Below are 16,145 nucleotides of genomic sequence, written 5' to 3' on the forward strand. Positions count from 1 at the left end.
CCCAGCTCAGTACCAGGAAGCAAATCCAGCCTGAGCTCTGCTCCAGAACGGCTGGGATGACCAGCTGTGCTCAGAGACACAGGGACGCACACATTCCCAACACCAGCGAGCCTCTGCATGCCACTGAGTCAGGGGTTTTGCAAACCAAAGAACTGGGGCAACCTGGCATATTGGGTTTGTCCATCTATGACAAAACCTGCCCTTAGCAGCATCTCCATCCTTTACTCTGCGTTTGCACCAGGCTTGATTGGAAGTTACTGTGATTTGGGGTTTAGAGTTAAGGATGAGGAAAACCATCAACTAAAACATTGGTTGAACAGTTATGTACAACAGAACAATCACAACCTAGAACCATCTCAGCTTCCTCTTTGAGACAAGTAGTTTCTTTTGGGATCTGCTGTTTCCAAAGAGAGAGCCATTATCCTTCATCAGCAGGACCTCATACTAGGCAGATTCTCACTTTGAGAATTCTCGCTTTGAGAACCCACCCCTACACTGCCCAGAATGAAGTTAGTCCCCACGGCCCAATACAGACGGAATCTGCATCATCTTGGAATCATGAGGTATAAGAGATAACAAGGGAGAGAGAGCATTACTACCCTCACCACACACACTAAACAAAATCACATTTCACACATGGCTCTTTCAAGTGAGAAAAAGATCCTACCATTTCGTCCTGCGTGGGGTCGTTGTCAAAGATCTTCATAGGCGGGGGGAGGGGTGTGTGTGACTCTTCATCTGCCTCATCTTCACCCCAACCTTTCTTGCTCTTCTAGAACAAAAGAGCAGCATTAGTCACTGTTTCCTGCAGTTAGAGATGTCAGTTGGTTCAGGACTTGGGATTTCTTAAAAAGCAACATATGATACCCTCCTCTCTCAACACACTCCTATTTTTCCCTGTATAGAATGGGCACCCTTGTTTATCTCAAAGGACAGTGAGGACCAAACGGGGGAAAACACACACACATATGAAAGACATCTACCTTACTGATTAGCCAGGAAAAGAAAAGGCTGAGACAGTGGTTAGAGAGAAACCAACATTTTAAGTTTATGAACAACGATTAAACCACAATCTAAATGTCACCAGGCTCTGCTGTCATTCTCAGAGGAAGAAAAAGCAGATAGCCTAAAACCACAAAAAGAGTCTGATTTCATATCAAGAAGAATTTCTTAGCCATATCAGTGACTAGAGTAGGTTAGTTTGCCATGTAAAAGAGTTATCTCATTCCATAAGCAAATACCCTTTATATTTTGACCACAGAATTGCAGCTTTGGAAGGGATATAAGAGATCATTGGCCAGTCTGACCATCAGGTCAATAAGGGTCTCTCCGACTGTTATGTGAGGTCATATGCTCTCTCAAACCTTTCCAATATGGATGTTCATTTGTTTTCATGAAGGCCCATTTCATTACTAGTTGAGCTTCATTAAAGGCTGAAACCTTGCCTACTGTAAACCTTCACCTGGTAAGTATAATACTCCCCTCTGGAGCAACCAGTTGTCTACTCCCTTTTATATACGGCACTGCTCAACATACTCGAAAACAGTTGTAATCTCAAAAGACAGTCCTTTTGTTCTCCAAGTGAAATGATCTCCATCCTTTTATTCTTATTCTAAGCAGGCCTAGCAGGAACTTGCCTGGTAGTCCAGTGGCTAAGACTCCATGCTCCCAATGCAGGGGGCCAGCGTTCAGTCCATGCTCAAGGAACTAGATCCCACATGCCACAACTAAGTGTCCATAGGTCACAACTAAAGATCTTGCCTGCGGCAACTAAGACCCTGAGCAACAAACCAAATATTTTAAAAATAAATAAATAAAAGTCCTACCAGGTTTTTTGTAGTCTTTAGTAGAGACTGGGGACTTGGTGACCACTGGCTCCCTACAGGCCTAGACTGCCATCTCCAAAGGGTGGGTGGAGGAGGAAGAGGGATAGACTGGGAGGTTTGGGGTTGGCAGATGCAAACTATTACATTTAGAATGGATAAACAACAAGGTCCTACTGTATAGTGCAGGGAACTACATTCAAACTAGGTATCTTGAAAATACCTAGGCCCAAGAAGACCAACTATGGGGAGTTAGAATCCGGCTAGTTCACAAACCTTGGTGAAGGACACCTCTTGAGGCACCAGGAGTGAGGCATGTCAGAAGCCCCTCCTGATGGAAGGCTCCGAGGCCTCGTGTAATTACCTCATCAGCGCTATCTCCCTGAGGGGTCGTCTCATCCCCAGGCTTGGGAGATCCCAGGTCGAAGCTCTTCCGACCATCTCGTACTTTCTTCTGCTTCTTGATGTTTCCGTCTGCTTTCCCACTGTTAAGCCGGCGCACGGGACTCGTCAGCCACTTCTTCAGGGTGTTGGTGGAACGCTTCGGCCCAGGGGAGCTGTGGATGGAGTTCAGGGATGGTTGGGCCTGCAGGTTGGCCACTGACTCGGACTTGCCTCCGTTTTCACTTGAGGAATGAGAGTACGCATCTGAGGAGAAAGAACAGATAGACAGCTGTGTCAGGACACTTAAGGTAGGCTGCCAGCCTGGGAATAAGAGATCTCAGCCTCAGGAAGCAGGGCACAAGGCAGAATATCAAGGCCAGCTGCAGATCCTGGTCAAGGAAACCCCCCTGTTATCAGATGGTAAGAGCTAGCACTCAATCCACAGGTGCTGTGGATACAGTTGTAGTAGAAGACAAAGACCCCTGCCTTCATGGGAAAAAAAAAAAATCAAGCCTCTCAGTGAGATTCATCAACTGATACCAATGTCATAAAGCACTGATGAGTATTCTAAAGTTGCATAAGACAGATTTTATTTTCAAACCCCTTATCTAGTTACATACAGAGAGAGAGAGACAGAGCGAGAAAGACAAGAGCCAAAGAGCAAGACAGAACACGCAAAATGAAGATAAATGCGCAAAGCAGTATATGATTGATTGCCAAAGGGCTGGCATGGACTCTAGACGATACAGAAACAGAGTTCAGAGGAGGGTCAGATCAGTGGAGGCAGCAAGACTGGTCTGAAAAGCTTTAATGGAAAAGATGTGTCTGAATAGAAGAGAATTCCAAAAGGGGGAGATGGCAGGAACAAACGTACAGAGGCAGGAAAATGGAAAAATAAGTTAACACAGCCCTTAAGTAGATCCTTTAAATGAAATACAGATTAACAGAGAAGGAAAAATTGGACAGAAAGAAGAGTGAAAACATTTAATAATAAACTAGAGGAGTATGAACTTTATTGTGAGACTCTACTGGGAAATGGGGCGATAAAAAGGGCTTTTGTTTTTTAATTAATTTGGTAACTACATGTAACATAGCCCTGGGAAGAAGATTAGAATCCAGTAGGCCACACTAGGACACAGCGAGGACAAAAGAAGGAATGTGAGGCATTTCAAAGCAAGATGTGATAGGGCTAGTATCTGGATGACACATCAAAGGTGAGTTGTCTCTTTTGTGATGCTGCTTCTCAATGGCAAAGGTCTTGGGAGAACACCTGACCAGTTTCACCTCACCCCTGATGGGCCCTCTTACCCTGGTACCAGTTTGCATGCTGGTATTTACACAGAGTATTGCTGTGACTTTTCACATCCATTTGTCTCAAAGACCACATCATCTTTTCCTATAATGACTTTATCTGAGACCCAGACTAGAGGTCTAATCTGGCCTTGGAGGCCCTACAGCCTAGACCTGCCCAATACATTCAGTATAAAGCCTTAAAGTGAATCAATGCTTTTGCCAATAGAGAGCTGCCTCCAGCTTCTATAACTGGTGGATCTCACAGGCACGTTCAGGCTCTTGACCCTGTGGGAACTTCCTTGGCTATGGTCAGAGTTCTGTGCATACTGTGGAAAACAACGGCAGAATATCTGCATGCAGAAGCATTAAAAATTGAGCTCCTAAAGCCCCTTGGTATGAAGGAACACTCAGAGGGTTGCTCAGCTCAGGGACTATGTGGGGATAGACTGGCTTGGTTGATGTCCCTTTAAGGACAAAGTTGTAATCTTATCTCAGACAGTTCTGTGTTGGCTGTGGTCTTGGTTGTGTTGACATTATTTCTGAAGTGTTTGGTATGGGTCAAACTCTTGTTCTCAGAAGCCTGGTTGATAAACATCTCAGAAGCACTGGTAGTGGGCCTCTTATCTTTCTGTTGATAAGCTGCAAAAGCTTTCCATTCACCATACCCATGTGATACCACAAGGCTCTATTAAATCCAAGCCTTCAAAACTTTAGATATGAGCAAGTTAAGTCAGCAGAGCTAGAGGCCCAGCTACATTAATTGTGCCTGGTACTACTATGCAGACAGATGACTGGATACATTTTCTGTTCCACGGCAAACCACAGGCTGGCTTTGAGATTCAAGAATGCAAATTTTGACTGACCATTCTTCTTCTCTCTCTGTCATCTGGTTCTGCTTTGGTACATTCTGAACAAATTAGTGGCAAGTGGACAGATTACAAAGTACAAATAAAAATCAAGAGTATTCTCACTTTTGTTTCAAGTTTATTCTGTGTAAACAATTAGGGCCATTCAACCACAGCCCACATAAAAGAGAATTCAAGAATTGGAAGCAATCTCTAATTTGTCATCTATAGTTAGGGTCCTGTATTGAGACAGGGCTACCTCTAAATCACTTTGAATGCAAAAGAATATGGCATCATTTAGTCTCAAATTTATACTTAGTTTATTGCTACTTCAAAGAATAATTGGCACGTGATGCTCATCCTATCTTTGAAAAATGGATGCAATGAGCTGTTTGAGAATTTATTCTAGTACCTTTCCAGGCACAACAGTTAACTGACTGATTTGTAACAACTACAACAGTAATACTGTTATCTCATCAAATCTTTCCAAGCTGAGATAGGTACTATTTAGTAGGATTGTGATTTTAGGAAATAGAGTGTTCCAAGAAACCAAGGGTCAGTGTTGGTAAGTGGCAGAGAAACAAAATTTATACCTAGATCTGACTCCACTACACATATATTTAATCTTAGTCCAACATCTGTGTTTATACCATGTATTCTTTCAGCCTCTATAATTATTGTAAAAAGGAACATCAAGTTGCTAGTCTATGCAACATTAATACAATATAAATATACATTTATATATAATTTATGTTACAACATTTCAATGATGAGAACAATCTCAGTCTCACTAATTTTACAGATAAGGCAAGGAAAGCTTGTATTTGGGAAGTCCATGGTCATAGATCAGTTAGTCATAAAGCTAGGACCAGAATCCAGGCACCTCTACATCTCTCCAGGGTTCTGAACTAATGCTTCCTCTTTAGCCTTGAGGTATTAAAAACTGCCTCATAAGGTTGATATCTGGCTTTAAGTCACTGGGAAGACAGGTAATGTGCAGGTAATAAAGTTCCTTGGTATGTCCATCCTTTCTAGATCAGGAAAAAAAAAAATATTCTGAGGTTGATTTTACTATGAGATATTTCTAAGACAGAAAAAAATATATAGAAAAAAATTAACATCCAGGTACCTACCACCTAGGTAGGTAGACAATTTTTTCGTCTAAGTCTAGACAATTTTTTTTCCCATATTTGCTTGTTTTTTAAATCTTTCTTTTAATTGAACTATAATTGATTTACAAAGTTATGTTGGTTTTAGGTGTATAGCAAAGTGATTCAGTTATACATATGTGTGTGTATATATATATCTATATTTTTTCAGATTCTTCACTATTATAGGTTGTTATAAGATGCTGAATATAGTTACCTGTGCTATACAGTAAATCCTTCTTATTTGCCTAATTTATATACAATAGTGAGTGAAAGTCGATCAGTTGTGTCCAACTCTTTGCGACCCATGGACTGTACAGTCCACGGAATTCTCCAGGCCAGAATACTGGAGCGGGTAGCCTTTCCCTTTTCCAGGGGAATCTTCCCAACCAGGGATCGAACCCAGGTCTCTTGCATTGCAGGCAGATTCTTTACCAGCTGAGACACAAGGGAAGCCCATGTAGCCCATAAACAGTAATGTGTATATGCTAATCCCAAACTCCCAATTTATCCTCCACCTCCTTTTCCGTTTGGTAATCATAAACTTGTTTTCTATGTTTGGAGTCTGTTTCCATTTTGTACATAAGTTCATTTATATCATTTAAGATTTCATATGTAAGTGATACACTATGGTATTTGTCTTTGTCTGACTTACTTCACTTAAAATGATAATCTCGAGGTCTATCCATGTTGCTGCAAATGGCATTATGTCATTCTTTTTTATGGATTAGTAATATTCCATTATATGTACATTATGTGTGTGTATATATATACGTACACACACTATATCTTCTTTATTGATTCATCTGTTGATGGACATTTAGGTTGCTCCCATGTCTTAGCTATTAAAAATAGTGCTGCTATAAACACTGGGGAGCAGGTATCTTTTCAAATTAGAGTTTTCTTTGGATATCTGCCTAGGAATGAGACCACTGGATCATATAATAATTCCATTTTTAGTTTTTTAAGGAATCTCCATATCATTCTCCATAGTAGCTGCACCAATGTATATTTCCAACAACAGTGTAGAGGGTTCCTTCTTCTCCACATCTTCTCTAGCACATGTGATTTCTAGACTTTTTGATGATCGCCATACTGATCAGTGTGAAGTGATGCTTCATTGTAGTTTTAATTTGCATTTCTCAAATAATTAGCAATATTGAACACCTCTTCATGTGTCTGGCTGTTGGCCATCTGTATGTCTTTGGAGAAATGTCTATTTAGGTCTTCTGGTCATTTTTTGATTGGGTTGTTTGTTTTAATATTAAGCTGTATGAGCTGTTTGTATATTTTGGAGATTAATCCCTTGTTGGTAGCATTGTTCATAAGTATTTTCTCCCAGTTCATAGTTGTCTTTTCTGTTTATGGTTTCCTTTGTTGTGCCAAAGCTTTTAAGTTTAATTAGGTTCCATTTGTTTATTTTTGCTTCTTTTCTGTTACTCTAGGGTAGAGAGCCAAAAAAAATATTGCTGTGATTTATGTCAAAGAGTAGTATGCACCTACATTTTCCTCTAGGAGTTTTATAGTACTGTATTTGGTCTTATGTTTAGGTCTTTCATTCATTTTGAGTTTATTTTTGTATATAGATAACATTCTAATTTAATTCCCTAGCCACCTCTCTAGACTGCCCAATTTCTTCCTTAATATCTTAAGAAAAGCAGGCATGGTGCATGGTCACAGAACACATTCCAAAGCTTCGCCGATGACTAGAGAATTCTTGACACCAACATTCATCTCTTAATGATATTTTGTTCAAGCAGATTGAAAAAGAAAACTCTTTCAGTATAACTGGCATAATTTTCCTGCCTTGATTATATGATTCAAGAATAATCCACTGGTGCCTACTTAACGGATGGCAACAGAGAGATGGCAGCACTGAACAGACATTCAAGTCTCTGTTTCTTCATCCATAAAATGGACAGATTAGACACAATGCATTCAAAGTCTTGCCCTACCACTGCATAGCTCTGTGACTCTGGGCCAATTACTTGATCTCTTTCTATCTCAGTTTTCTCATCAGTAAATGAAGATAACATTAGTATCAACCCTAGAGGGTTGTTATTAGGATTAAGGAATAAATATTTGTGAAGTGCTTATAACAAATGTTATACTTCCACTGGAAGTACCATCTAAGTTAAATAAAAAGTAATAAAACCATAACTATCTCCCCTGGTTCCATGTCTGTGATTCTACTCTGTATCTTCCTTCACTACATCTGTATGTTCTTCTAAAGGCTAGACCAGATAATGTAAGGCCATTTTTAACCTCAAAGTGCTATGCCTCATGAAAACAAAGAAAAACTTAGGGCTACCAGTTGATATTCTGTGCTATTCTCCCTCCCCACTTAGAATAACTTACAATCAATGCCTGAAATCTCACTGGAGAATAAGGAGTCACATTCTTGGACTACCAGGTCATTGCTGTCCGCCCTCCCACCATTAAGAAGTTTAAGCAGTATAGGTTACTCCCTGGAGATGACACATGCCTCTTTATCTACAGGTTATCCCTCAGAACAGGAGCTTCTGATGGGCTTGATGACCAGGCAACTGAATGGCTGTGAATATTAGGGTCTCAGATAATATCATGGGGTTGGGATAAACATATCAACCTTATTGGTCTAAGCCTTGAGAGAAAGATTCCATAATTTTAGGTATTTAAGTATCATGTTTCTAAGCACCACAGGAGATGAGAGCTGTCTGCTTGACATAAAGATGAAAATTGGAATAAAGCCCATGAGAGTTTACATACTTGAACACATCCTAATAAGTCTACTGTCTATGTTGTACATTCTTTTAGTTGGGTAACCTTTCATTATTAACCAAAATATAAGATATTTGTATACAATAGGGGTAGTGACTGAATATACTAGAAATTTTGTTCATTTATAAATTAAATTTTCTTCCTGAAATGTTTTGCCTCATATTTATTTCACTTTTAACATTATACCTAAAAAAGAAAAGCGTCTACTCTTTTTTTGCTCTAGTGTAAATTTTGTAAACTATTCCGAAAGAATACATTGTGTATAAGTCACCAAAGAATGCAAATTTAGGATACAGCTGCATCCACAGATCTGTCATCTGCCAGCTTTCTAATCACAAAATACCAGTTCAGCTTTCTTTCCACTGATCTCAAAGTGAGTTGAAAGTGAAGGACCACAACTCCTAGACAAAAAGAAGCCAGTTCTATTAGTTTTGTGTGTTTAATAGCTCCAAAGGCCAGGAATGGTGTCCTTAGAAGGGCTAGGCTGGGACCCCAGAGTACACACATGTACAGATGGCACCCAAGGTATTGGTGGGTTACAAGTGCCCCAGATGCATAACTCACTAAGCTGGTCCACCATTTTATACACTGATTTCATGGGCACAACTCAAGGAGGAAAACTCATTTCAATCCAGTCTTTTGCAGTTCAGTGACAGTATTCAATCACATCCCAAAGGCAGATGTGATTCGTAATACATATATACAGTATGTAATTCACACACTGTATTATGTAATTGCTAAAAGATTTGGAGTCTAGTTGTTCTTTTTAGTCATACCTCATCACCCACCCTCTAGATGGACAATAGGTCTATAAAATTCTTGCTGGTATTCATCATAATATTGTTTTGGAAGTTTTGACTCCAGTAGCTGAAATCAGAAGAAATCACAAAGACTCCTAAAATCATTAGATATTTACAAAAAAGTCCTTTAAACTCCTTTTATTTTGTCTTGCTTCAGCTCCAATGATACAAGAATAATTGTAAACTCATTCTTATTGCTCTCAATATCTTGAGTTATATATAATGTGAATGCATTCAAATACATCTGTCTATAGAGATTAGATATGCCCAAACATTTCTGTTTTCTTTGGCTTTCTATAAATAATTTACTTAATATAAAAATCATAAGTATCACACCCTTTTTTTTCACACTGGAAATTGCACGTCTAGAGAAGGGTGTATGACAGGAAGGTCAAGGGTGAAATTCTCTGGGTAATAAATCCATAAATTCAATTGTTTATATGCACGGAGAGCACAAAACCTACAGCATTAGTGTATCCTTCATGATACAACAGAAGGGCCCTGGCAAGTCTTTCAGCAGAATGTTTAGCAAAATAGTCTCCTGGTTGCACTTTCAAATGAGGTCCTGAGGCAAGGCACCACCAGTTCCTGACATGGTTGACTTCCTTGAAAACCACGTGGTTGCCCGTCTTGGTGTCTGGGCCACTTGGTAGCAGAGGAAAGCTGCTATGGTGACAGCAATAGGACATGTGGGAGTGGGAGAGTCAGCCTGGTCCAAAAACTAGGTAACTTGTTGCCCTTGCGACTGCTCCTACCACAACCTTAGACTAAAGCTGGCACACAGCCTGGCTCAGGATATTCCTTCCCTCACCTCTTAGCCTGATTCAAGTCCCAAAAGCATAGTGCAAACCCCTGCTTCCTGCTTATTAAGTCATAGCTTTTACACACTTAGTTCAGGAATTTCTTCTCCAATGAGTCCCTTGCCAACTTATCATTCTTCACCACTCTACTCAGGCTATTTTTATGCTTTTTAAAATAAAATTTTAACATTCAGATCTCTATGATTTATAGTATCTGTCTTATTTTTCTCATTAAACTAAAAATACAAAATGAAGGTCCACTCTGAGCCTCAAAAGCACATGGTTTTGGGCTCTATTTTTTTAAACAATTTTTTAAAATTTTATATTGGAGTATAGTTGACTGTAGTAGCTTCCCAGGTGGCGCTAGTGGTAAAGAACCTGCCTGCCAGTGCAGGAGACATAAGAGATTCGGTTCAATCCTTGGGCTGGGAAGATCCTCTGGAAGAGGGAATGGCAACCCACTCCAGTATTCTTGCCTGGAGAATCCCATGGACAGAGAAGTCTTGTGGGCTATAGTCCATGGGGTCACAGAGTCGGAAGTGACTTAGCACATGTGATTGACTACCAATATTGTGTTAAGTTTCTGAACTCTCTCTTATGTACTTTCTACTTATTGGTCCCCTTCTCTTCTCTGCTGGTCCTATCCTGGGAGCATGTGCACAGAGATCTGAACCACAGGGACAATTCCAAATCCAGCGGCACCCATATAGGGCAGGAATTCTTTTCATCTTCAAAGCCCCTGGGACGTCAGCTCTTCATATTGGGATCTTCTCTAACAGACAAAACAATCTCCACGAGGGTGAAAAGTCAGCACCCCTGGCTCTAATATAGATGAAATCTTTGGAATTCTGTTCTAATTCAGACCAGATCTCCATTGACCACTGCTGGTTGCTTCAATGCCCTGTCCCCACACTTTCTACTTTGACTTCTGGCAGGATGCCACTGGATGCAGAGTCAAATAAGATTTCCAACTGCTCGTTGTCAGGTTTCCTTGGCCTCAGTTTCACCTGTGTAATCTCTCTGAGCCGGCGGCAGAGGGAGGAGAGACATCAAAGGGCACTGAGGCCATCCCCTCCCCCACCCCAGACAAGCATCTACTTCTGCTTCATTGACTACACCAAAGCCTTTGACTGTGTGGATCACAACAAAAACTGTGGAAAATTCTTAAAGAGACGGGAATACTAGACCACCTTACCTACCTCCTGAGAAATCTGTATGCAGGTCAAGAAGCAACAGTTAGAACTGGACATGGAACAAAAGACTGGTTCCAAATTGGGAAAGCAGTACATCAAGGCTATATATTGTCACCCTGTTTATTTAACTCATATGCAGAATACATCATGCAAAATGCCGGGCTGGATGAGGCACAAGCTACAATCAAGACTGCCAAGAGAAATATCAATAATCTCAGATATGCAGATGATACCACTCTTATGGCAGAAAGTAAAGAGGAACTAAAGAGCCTCTTGATGAAAGTGAAAGAGGAGAGTGAAAAAGCTGGCTAACAACTGAACATTCAAAAAACTAAGATCATGGCATCTGGTCCCATCACTTCACAGCAAATAGTTGGGGAAACAATGGAAACAGTGACAGACTTTATTCTTTTGAGCTCCAAAATCACTGCAAATGGTGACTACAGCCACAAAATTAAAAGACACTTGCTCCTTGGAAGAAAAGCTATGAAAAACCTAGACAGCATATTAAAAAGCAGAGACATTACTTTGCCAACAAAGGTCCATTTAGTCAAAGCTATGGTTTTTCCAGTAGTCATATATGGATGTGAGAGTTGGACTATAAAGAAAGCTGAGCACTGAAGAACTGATGCTTTTGAAGTGTGGTGTTGGAGAAGACTCTTGAGAGTCCCTTGGACTACAAGGAGATCCAACCAGTCAATCCTAAAGGAAATTAGTCCTGAATATTCATTGGAAGGACTGATGCTGAAGCTGAAGCTCCAATACTTTGGCTACCTGATGCAAAGAACTGACTCATTGGGAAAGAACCTGATGCTGGGAAAGACTGAAGGCAGGAGGAGAAGGGGACGACAGAGGATGATGGTTGGATGGCATCACTGACTCAATGGACAAGAGTTTGAACAAGCTCCAGGAGTTGGTGATGGACAGGGAAGCCTGGCGTACTGCAGTCCATGGAGTCACAAAGAATCGGACATGATTGAGTGACTGAACTGAACTGAAACATGCTACACCATGGCTGTCACAGGCTATCGTACTGGCTCATATGATTAACTATTCCCCCTAGTTGGCTCTGGAAGTTAAGGGCTAAGAATTCTGAAGCTTGACACATCAGATCAGGCAAAAGTCAGTGAACACAGCTCTACTTCTCTTCCAAGAGCAAATATTCGAGATATTAGTTTCATCGATATTATTTTATCTCTGAGACTTGTCCACAGCCTCTGGAGAGGAAATGCACATTTTTTTTTCTTCTAAACTGTGGAAAAGGAAACTCTCCTAAAAGGCTTCTGAATGGTTCAAAACAACACCACCAAAAGAATGTTGTAAAACTTCCCTAAACTGAGACTGAAGAAAGGATGAAACCTAAATACAGAGTTACTAGTATGAAATCTATTAGTGTCAAACTACATATTAGTCTAAAACCTAAATACAGAATTTTTGTTTAAGTAATGGTTTCTAGTTGTAATAGGGCAACGAGAATCAGCAGATCAGTAGGAACTGAGGTCACCTGGGATCTGTTTTCTTCTATATCATATCATGAGCACAAGGAACTCTTCTAGTTGTGACATGAGCACCAAGGCTGGGGAAGGTGTCTTCTTCTGGCTTCTTCTCCTCATAGGCCATCCTTCCAAGTGCCATGCCTGGCAAGGAAGCCAAATTCTCCTGGCAAAGAAGGGCCACTCCTGAGTCCAGGATGTATCCACACTACTGTTTTCTCCTAAGCCTTCAAATAAGCTCTCAGGTGGGCTTCCCTGGTGGTTCAGATGGTAAAGAATCTGTCTGCAATGCAGGAGACCTGGGTTCGATCCCTGGGTTGGGAAGATCCCCTGGAGGAGGGCATGGCAACCCACTCCAGTATTCTTGTCTAGAGAATCTCCATGGACAGAGGAGCCTGGCAGGCTACAGTCCATGGGGTTGCAAAGAGTCGGACACAACTGACTAAGCACACAGCACACACACAGGTTAAATGTAAGCTCTCTAAAATAGCCTTACCCTATTACCTAACATGGTAACATCTCCCACTTTTAGAATGTGTGAACATAAACAAGTTCAGCTCCAGTAATACACATAAAGCCTCAAAATGACATTATGTAAGTTACTGTATTTAACTGAAGACTCTCAGAGAATGACCAAGACTATCTTTCAGTTTTTCTGTCCTGCAAGCAGATTCTTCATTCACAAAGATTTCTGCAAGGATATTTCTCTTTCTATTCCTGTCGTCACTGCCCTAATTCAGAGATTTTAAATCCTCTTGTTTAACTATGTGTTAATAACAACCTCCAAACTGGTCTCTCTGAAGCTACTCTTTTTCGCTTATCTATTCGATGTCTCTCTACTATGAGAACAATTCTATCGCTTTGGTCAAGTCCCCATTTAAAACTTGACTAACAAAGTCTAACTTAGCCTGCCATTTAAGGTACTCCATGGTCAGGCCCGAGCTCACATTTTCAGCTCTCTGAGCTTCCACTCTTTGATAATCCAAGGTTCTCAAACTGTGGTCACCAGACCAGCAAGATAACCATCATCTGGGTACTTGTTAGAAACGCAAAATCTTGGGTCCTGCTCCTGAGGTACCAGATGAGAAATTAAGAGGGTGGCCTAGCACTCTTGTGTTCTAAACAAGCCCTGCAAGTAATTTTGATGTATGTTAAGGTTTAGAAACAACTATCCTATATGAGCCATCTGCTTTCAGCTAATTATTCAGTTCACTGCTTTTCTCTTTGTTCAAACCATCCTGCAGCCTCTCGGCTTGTCTAAAGCCTACCTAGGAGTTCTTAGGTGACTAAGCCCAGCATAATACTCCGGGAGTATTTTTTTGGGAGTGTTTTTCTTGGAGTATCTCTCATATCATTCATTTGGCACTGATAAATGCTTGTTTATGTACTTTACCTCCCTAACTCTAAGGAATGTCCTTGAGGACAGAGATGTCCTCCATCTTTGTATCCCCAGCAGAAACCCTTTGGTTACAGAGGTGCTCATTAAATAGCTGGTGATGAATAGCTAAAGACAAAGCAAAAGAATTCATTGGAGTCTGATTATTTTTAGGCCCAGAGACCTCTAAGAAAAGGTTGTTGAGACCTCCAAGACCTCTAAGAAATGTTGTTGAGGTGCTCATCTCTTAAACTTAGCAATTTGACTATCCATGTAGGTTAGTGCTTCCTGTTCCTTATGATGTTCAAAGTGTCACCCAATCAATTCAGATGGGTTAAAGAAACTACCTGTTTCCTTTCTGCAGGACTTCTAGGAAACTTTAATATGCTAATTAGCATGCTCATGTAGATGACTCTTCAAAGGGAATATTTACCAAATTCTATTAATATGTTATAGAAAGCAGGGTTGTTAGCATCCTTCTTGGCTATTATTCCATCTCAGACTGGAATACAAAAGGTGAATTGGATTCCTGAGGATGGTATCCTGAAAACTGGGTTGACAGTCAAACTCAAAACCTATGAACACCAAAGCAAGAGATAAGTTACAGTCCAGCCCAGTTATTTTTGACTATGTACTATCACATCAGGGTCTATGCAGGAGCCAGTGGGAAGCCTGACCTGGATTCAACTTATAATGTGCCCTTCAGTAGTAACCTTAACCAAAGGTAACCATGCCAGGCTTAATTACAGAGGGGGAGGGAGAGAGCTAAGCAGGGTGCTGCTGGAACATTAAGACTTTAATTATGTGCTACTTAACTGCAAATGTCACAATGGAAATTCTCCTAGGGAACCTGAGGCAAGACGAAAGAGGAGGGAACTACATATCTGGAGGAAGTAACAGGTGGTCAGTGATTGGGTTTTCAGGGTCCTTTTTTTGGAAACTACATTTGTGTGTGTGTGGGTGGGTGGTGTAGGAAAGAAACTGTTAAGATTTAGGGTTTCCAGGAATTAATACAACTTGAGACCCTGCAGTCTTAGCCTGGCCCTGTCTTCCCTAAGGACCTGTGCCAGGTGAGTTTTCCTCTAGGGCCTTGCTACCTGGCTTAGAAAAAAGCAGCAGGCAAACAAGACTGTGTTTAGTCTGGGCCTCCCAACCAAGCCCAGCCTCTCTGTCTACATTCTCCCCTATGTTCATCATTCAGCAGTGCCCTCATGGTTCTTTCTGGCCTCTTTGGGCCCAGAGCACAGATGCACGCTAAGGGTACACTAAGGGAATGCGTCCTCAGGTTGGTAAGTTCACTAGTATCAACCTGGGGTTGAGTTCACGAGTGTGATCCGATTGGCGTTATTTCTTAAAAAATTATTTAAACATAATTTCAGATATAGAGAAAAGTGCCAAGATCTTGTACAAAGTATTCTTATATCTCCTTCACCCAGATTTCCCAACTAATAACACTCTACCAGTTGCTTTCTCTTTTCTTTCTCTTTCCAAACTGTTGAGAATAAGTTACAGAGAAGATTCCCCTATATCCCTAAATACTTCAGTGCTGTTAGTTGCTCAGTTGTGTCTGATCCTTTGCGGCCCCATGGTCTGTATCCCACCAGGCTACTCTGTCCATTGAATTCTCTAGGCAAGAATACTGGAGTGGGTTGCCATGCTCTCCTCCAGGGGATCTTCCCCAACTAGGGATCGAACCCAGGTCTCCTGTATTGCAGGCAGATTCTTTACCATCTGAGCCACCAGGGGACACTGATACTCTACTTTGCTTAACTGTTGCTAATCATTCCTATAACATGCTTTATGGAAAAAGGTCTTATCTTTCATGACTTGGACAATTTTTATGAGTATAGGGTAGTTATTTTGTAGAATATTCCCTTAAATGGGGTTTGCTGGATGTTTCCTTAACATTAGAGTGAGCAGTTTTGCAGGAATAGTCCTGAACATGATGCACCCTTATCAGGAGATGCATAATATCTATTAGATCCAATTCTAGTGATGTTAACTCTGATCTCCTAGTTATGGTGAGATCTGTTCCTGGCACAATTTTCTAATCCATCAAATTAAACTGCAGATATGCTTAGTCCTGGTGCTTTCAAAGTCTTGTATAAACCAACTATAAATGATATTTGAACATAATTCCTAGGTAAAATACTCAATTCCACTCATGAAACAATTTCCTGATCACAAATGTTGTTGTTCAGTGGCTAAGTCATGTCTGACTCTTCACAACC

General features: G+C 40.8%; 1 protein-coding gene across 16 annotated transcripts in view; it reads right to left on the reverse strand.

Annotated features, from left to right (window-relative positions):
* KALRN (kalirin RhoGEF kinase) overlaps positions 1–16,145 on the reverse strand; it is a 673,187-nt gene that overhangs the window by 80,804 nt on the left and 576,238 nt on the right. For 11 of the 16 annotated variants that reach the window (XM_043875040.1, XM_043875042.1, XM_043875041.1 and 8 more), the window contains 2 exons: positions 2,188–2,471; positions 668–772 (listed from right to left, as the gene is read on the reverse strand). In XM_043875040.1, the coding sequence (XP_043730975.1) occupies positions 668–772; positions 2,188–2,471 (389 nt within the window). The remainder of the gene's footprint in view (positions 1–667; positions 773–2,187; positions 2,472–16,145) is intronic. The other 5 variants (XM_043875043.1, XM_043875038.1, XM_043875056.1 and 2 more) reach the window with 1 other exon arrangement.

This window comes from Cervus elaphus, chromosome 19 (genome assembly GCF_910594005.1).
Source record: "Cervus elaphus chromosome 19, mCerEla1.1, whole genome shotgun sequence".
NCBI lineage: Eukaryota > Metazoa > Chordata > Mammalia > Artiodactyla > Cervidae > Cervus > Cervus elaphus.